Raw genomic sequence first — 6104 nt, forward strand, 5'->3', positions numbered from 1 at the left:
GGTTATGTGAGAAAAATTAAACCCCATTCATTTAAGATTCTGTTAATTGGGTTTTATCCTGTTGGCCCAGAACATTCTAAATGTTAAACCAGAGTGATGGGGCTGCTGCCCTCATGAACCTTACAGTTTAAGTAAGAAAGATGATTGACCAGATAATATAAATTCTCCAATGAGAAAGCAAAGTGTGGTCAAGGGCACAAGATGGTCATAAACTCACTGGGATATGGGAGAGGGAAGGCTTTTCTGAGGCAGTCTCAGTAAATGAAGTCATCAGAAACAAAGCACCTCTTTCTGTATTCTCTGAACTCGTGGGGCAATGTCCAGACCCCACTTCCCCTGCCCTGGCAGACAACATTTTCACACACATCACCCTCTTCTCCAGGAGCGAGGACAGATACGACCCATCCGTGCTGGTTTCCCACAAAGCCGCCCCTCAATCTCCCATCCTTGTGGGGTTTTACCTTGAAGCTGGTCTGGGTTTTCGCAGAACTCTGCCCGCCATGAGAGAGCGATGCAGGTCAGCGCATCAGCTGCAGCCTCCGCCCGGGCTGACCGTTAATTATTAACGAAGCCGAGAAAAAGACACCAGCTTAGCCACTACCCAGTGCTAAACTATGGTGTAGAGAACGCTCTGTTGTCACGTAAGGAAAAGAGCTCCACCATCCTATTTTAGACATTACCATGCACCAGTGATCGTGGCCATCAGTGAATGATCCTGGAAACAAACCACGGGGTAACAGCGTGTGCAGTTACATTCGAGTGCTCGCCAGGAGCAGCACAGACGGGAAACGCAACGCGGAGGGGATCTAGGAACTACAGATCAGCTAAACAAACACTCCAGACGGCGTACGTAGCGGTTCTGCCCGCCATTCAAAAGGATCCCAATACCATAGTATCTGCTACCCTACTGGGGAAAACAGTTTTAAGCCTAATTAGCGTGAAATTTTTTGAATGCAAATGCTTTTTCATTTAGACATAAAACAAAATGCCACAACATTTCTTCCATCCATTTATCATAAACAAGTTAATTACTGTGTAACAAATCTCTCCTTCTGGAGCCTGGATGTTTGGGGCTGCCGGTGAGCTTACTCCGGCAAAGAGAAGGAACCGCAAAGCAGTCATTAACGGCTTACGGCGCATTTAGAATAAAACGGGGACTCTGTGAAGCTTTGCTTGTCAAACTAAGGTTAAGCTCTCTCCGCTGGCATAACTCAATTGTAAGTAGTCATTACCTATTTAACTTGATTCCTACCAGGATAACAGAAATATTGGGCCACTTATTTATTTTCGACACATGCATCTTCACTGTGGCCCTGTCGTTTGCAAAGTTTTCTACATAAACAGAGGTTTTTATCTGCCGTGGCTTGAGTGTATGCAGTGGTAGCTTTTGCCTCCATAAAATTATTTTCTAAGCTTTTGCCTCCATAAAATTGAGTGTATGCAGTGGTAGCTTTTGCCTCCATAAAATTATTTTCTAAGCTTTTGCCTCCATAAAATTATTTCTAAGATAAAACCTCTCTGTCCCTGAGAACACAGAGGGAGTGGCACACACAGGTGAGGGAGATACTCTGTGATTTCCCCCTCAACCAGGTTTGGGTTGGGCCTCATCGCGGGTACAAGTAAGTGCAGAGAATATGAGTCTTGCATCCACACAGTCCGTGAGCTGGTCCAAGTTCACGTACGATGATGGACTCCTGGGGCATACGGGGCAGGCCAGCATCCAGCCAGCGACCAAGGCTTCCCCATCACATGGGCTAGGAGCAGAGGGCAGGTCAGCCTGGACCCGCACGGTCCACCAGGAGAGAGAGGAGATGCTAGCTGGAAATCTTACATTTTATTAAGAAAAGTAAGAGAATCATCTGTCATTCTCTTCCATAGTAGGTAGCATCTGCTGTTACAAAAATAGAGGTACTTTTTCTTAAATTCCTGAGTAAAATTGATATGCCAAGATCTTAAGTTTAGCTGCATATTGGGGAGGTGGCAAGGATGCCAGCCTCAGGACACACAAACAGCAGGACCACAGTTAGCCGCCCCTGATTTGCACTGAGAGTGAGAGAGTCTTCCGGGCCTTCTCTGTGCACACACAGGAATTCTCATAAACCCACAGATACTGAAAGGCGGTCTAAAATGACACACACTGTGCAATTAACAAAGCATCTCTTGAAAACTCTTACCATAGATGCTCCCTCCCACAGCTACCCAGCCCGCTTCCAGGCCAACTGCCAAGAGGTTGGGTTTTTTTGTTGCTGTTTTTTGTTTTTTGATAATCAATGAAAGAGTCAATAGTATCACACCCCTATATTAATAGTCAACTCAGATGACAACAAATAAGTTAGAAAAGCTGGACTCGGTGCAAAGTAAGATCCTGATTAACATAACCAGGCACACACAGTAGGTCAACGAGCTGTCTCCACAGACAGGATGTGAAGAATCAACCAACTCTGTGAGCGTTCCCCCGCACACGAAGGATCTGCTGTCAGTGCTCGTGGCGGGGACGCCGTATTCCCTAAAACAGAAAACTGGGCAGGAAGTCAGCAGCCTGAGCATGATTTTGCCCTGAATATTGAAACTTAGCTTTGATGCTTCCACTAAAGTTTGTTCCCTCCATCACTTTGGAATCGGCTAAACGCAGCCGCTTCTGGGAAGCCGATGCGGGGAGGGAAGGCACGCGCCGAGGTGTCTGTGGTGCCAATTTGAAACCTCAAGGAAGAAAGAACTGATTTATTTCCCCTCCCATGCAAATAAAGGTTAGTTAGTTTGTCTTGAGAGGGAAACAGGTCGATATGCAGAATGATCTATTGTCATTTGAGTTCTGAAGCTGCCTCTGACTTCCCCATCACAAATGTGGATATCGTCCTGCGGTTACAATAAAGCTAATCGGCAGCTCCCTCCTGCACGTGTGTTTCCGTGCTGTCAGTGGGACAGTAATGAAAACTCATGGCACATTTGCGAACAGAACGTCTGTGGGCTTATTTACTGCGTCCCCAACAACATCGTCTGCTTTATCATGCATTTCAAAGCAGGGATAATTTGAGAATCCAGAATTTCATACACAAAAATACTTGGTAAGAAGGTCTCTCTCTCTGCACATTATTTGGGTGACGCTACATCCGAATTCCAGTTTGTTGCCCAGGAAATGATTCACCTCACTCAAAAATGACAGGGATTCTGAATCATTCACCTGTGCTGCAAAAGGCCTTTTAGGTCTACCGAGCTGCACCTCCACTGACCTCTCCACCATTTTTTTTTTTTTTTTTTGCAAAGAGCCTGGCTCAAAGCCAGCCGAGCCTCTTTCTCTGTGGGTGGTAATGTTTCCCTAATCCAGAGCATGGTATGCCATTTCATTTACATGTCTGCCTTACCTTTGAGGACCTTCTCTCCTTCCAGAATATTTTGGGAGATTAATGCCGTGTAATCTTCTTCAGAGAATCCAGCTTTGCAGGTCTCCCTGGCTGTAAGATCTCCATTGTGGGCCTGAGAACAAAAACAAGAGAGGTCAGAAAAAACACAGGTTCACAGAAATTGCATCCAACCCACGTTTAGTCGGGCCTCCTGCATGCAAGGTCTCCAGCTATGACAAGCCTTGGTCCACCAGAGCCTCCTCCCAGACATGATCTGGGGTCTGCCCCTGTGGTCTCCACGTTGGCCGGGGACAGGGGGCATGCAGCAGGGAGGGAGGGCCGGCGGATGGCGAGGCTGAGGGCCTGTCAGGGCCTCACCCACACGTGGCATAAGGGAAGGTCTGAGGACTGTCCAGCAGCAGAGCCAGGAGTTAGCAAATGCAGACACAGAGGAGGGGCGGCCAAGGGAGCAGGCTCCTGCCCGGGCCGTGTCACCCTCCCACCCCAGTGCTCAGGCTTGGGCCGAGGTGGGCCAGCAGGCCTTCTCCTCCCTGTGGTGGCCAGGAGGAAGGAGAGGGGCAGGGCAGGAAAGGAGATTCTCCAAGACTCAGCTCCACCTCGGAGCTTGGCTCTCGGGGAGGCTGCAGGGAGGCGGCCGAGGCTTCCGCCCACCCTCCAGTCCTACCCCTCCACTTCTTGGACGCTTGTCCACTTTTGGAGCCCTCATCTCCAGCCTAACCAGGCCAGAGCTTCCCTAACTGACCAAAGAAGGTGGGTGTCCTCCTGTCCTGTCCCCCGGCGCACCCTGGGCTATCCTGCCCAGTGTGAGGTCTAGAACCCTGATCGCTGGGAGGGCAGGGAAGTGTGGAGGTGGGCGAAGAGCCCCTCCCAGGCTGCGGGGAGTGGCAGCTAGGTCAGCTGCGTAGGGATGGGGAACGGAGGGAGAGGCTGCATGTGCGACGGGAAGCCAGCCCCGCGTCAGAAGAAGGAGCGCCACAGCTCCCGGCTCCGCAGCGAGCGCAGGAGCAGGGGCGCAGCCCGAGCCCCGCAGTCGCGCCTTCGCGGGGCCACCAAGCGGAACGCACCTCCCCGCCTCCTCCAGGCTTGCGCGCCGACGCCCGCCCGTCCTCGGCTCCGGAGGCTGCCCCAGTCCGCAGCTCCCGGGACCCCGACGCCGGCCTGGGCGCGGCGCCCCCATCAAAAATCACCAAGGGGAGGCAGGGCAGGGCGCAGGGTCACTCCTCGGGTAAAGCTCCGCACCGCGGCTCCGTGCCTCGAGAACGAAGCTCCAAATACGACCGAAGCCCGGGGATACCTAACTCGCCCAGGAAAGTTTCCACCTGCCCGGGCGTGGGTCGAGCGCACCGAAGCGCCCGGAGCCTCAGTGGCGGGCCCCTGGCCGCGGGCACTTGTTTATTTCCGAGGTTACAACAGCGAGGCCCTGGAGGAGCAGCGAGGCCGATCGGCCACGAGAGGGGGTTCCTGCAACTCTCGCGGCCCCGCTGCCTTACCCCAGGGGCGCCCCCCGGCGCAGCCTGCACGCTGCCCTCGGGACCTGCACCCTGCAGGCGCAGCGCAGGGCTGGGGACAGAGCTCGCGGGGCTCCGCAGGAAGAAGGCGGGTGCCCGGACCGTGCTCCCCGGTGCACCTCACCATGCTCCTGCCTGGCGCCTGGCTCTCCGGCCCCGCTCCGAGCCGCGAGGGCCCCGCCGAACACTGGCTGCAGCAGGCGCCGCGGGAAGTCCGCAGCGAGAATGCCCCTCGGTCCACATCCGCCGCCCACCAGCAGCGGCGGTCCCTGCCAGCACCCAGAGAACGAGGACGGATGCGGCGCCGCGCTGGGAGCACCGGCCCCCAGCAGGGGCGGCCAGAGCCGGTGTCCCCAACACCCTGATTTCCGGCCGGCCGCCGCCAGCTCCCCTCGTTCTCAGCCCTGGCCCGGGCTGGGCTCGCCAACTCCGGAGGAGCGCGGCGAGAGGGCGACGGAGGGCTCGCCGGCTCCGCCAGCGGGCAGCCTGCCCCAGCGCGGGAGAGCCAAGCTCCGGGGCAGCGGCCGCGGACCTGGGGTGGCTGAGGGATGCTCGGCGGGTCCGCTTCGGGCAGAGCTCCCCGCGTCCCGCACTCCGCAACGCACCGCCGCTCCCCGCTGACCCGGCGGCTCCTCGCTCCTGCCGACCGCAGGCGGCTCCGCGGAGCGCGGGAGCCGGCTGGATGCAGCGGTGCGCGCGCCGGGGACGCCCGGCGCGGGCCGGGGAAGCCCGGGAAAGCCCCGCCGGGCGAGTGCGCGCCCCGCCGGCTCCGGGGGCGGCCCCGCGCTGCCTGGGCTGCCGAGCGGCCCGGACGCGAGGCGCAACTTACCCGGAGCGCGCCGGAGAGCGAGAGCAGCACGAGGAGCACGCCGGAGCCCACGGTCATCTTCCCCGCCGCGCCGCGCCCCGGCGCCCGCCCGATGCCTGGCGCCCGGAGCCCGTTCCCCGCCGCCGCCCCGATAGCGCCGCTCCGATCGCGGCCGCCGCCGCTCAAGCGGGCCCAGCTCCTGCAGCCAGGCTGCGCCGCCGCGACTGCCGCCCGGCTCCGGGAGCGAGGCCAAGTCCGGCCGGCGGCGGGCTCCCTCGGGCGGGTGCGTCCGCCGGCCTCTCAGCCGCCCGCGCCTCTGTTCCGCGCGTTCGGAACTGCAGGTGAAGCCGCGCGGCGGCCCCGCCGAGGCCCCGCCCCGCCGCCCGGCCCCTGCGCTCGCTCGGCCTGACGCGGGCCTTAAAGGCG

General features: G+C 57.4%; 1 protein-coding gene across 2 annotated transcripts in view; it reads right to left on the reverse strand.

The window, feature by feature from the left end:
* CDH4 (cadherin 4) overlaps window positions 1–5756 on the reverse strand; it is a 557176-nt gene extending 551420 nt beyond the window's left edge. For both annotated transcript variants that reach the window (XM_060122262.1, XM_060122263.1), the window contains exons 1-2: window positions 5700–5756; window positions 3363–3474 (exon numbers count right to left, since the gene is read on the reverse strand). In XM_060122262.1, the coding sequence (XP_059978245.1) occupies window positions 3363–3474; window positions 5700–5756 (169 nt within the window). The remainder of the gene's footprint in view (window positions 1–3362; window positions 3475–5699) is intronic.
* Window positions 5757–6104: the final 348 nt, after the last annotated feature.

Source organism: Lagenorhynchus albirostris, chromosome 15, assembly GCF_949774975.1.
Source record: "Lagenorhynchus albirostris chromosome 15, mLagAlb1.1, whole genome shotgun sequence".
NCBI classification, from domain to species: domain Eukaryota; kingdom Metazoa; phylum Chordata; class Mammalia; order Artiodactyla; family Delphinidae; genus Lagenorhynchus; species Lagenorhynchus albirostris.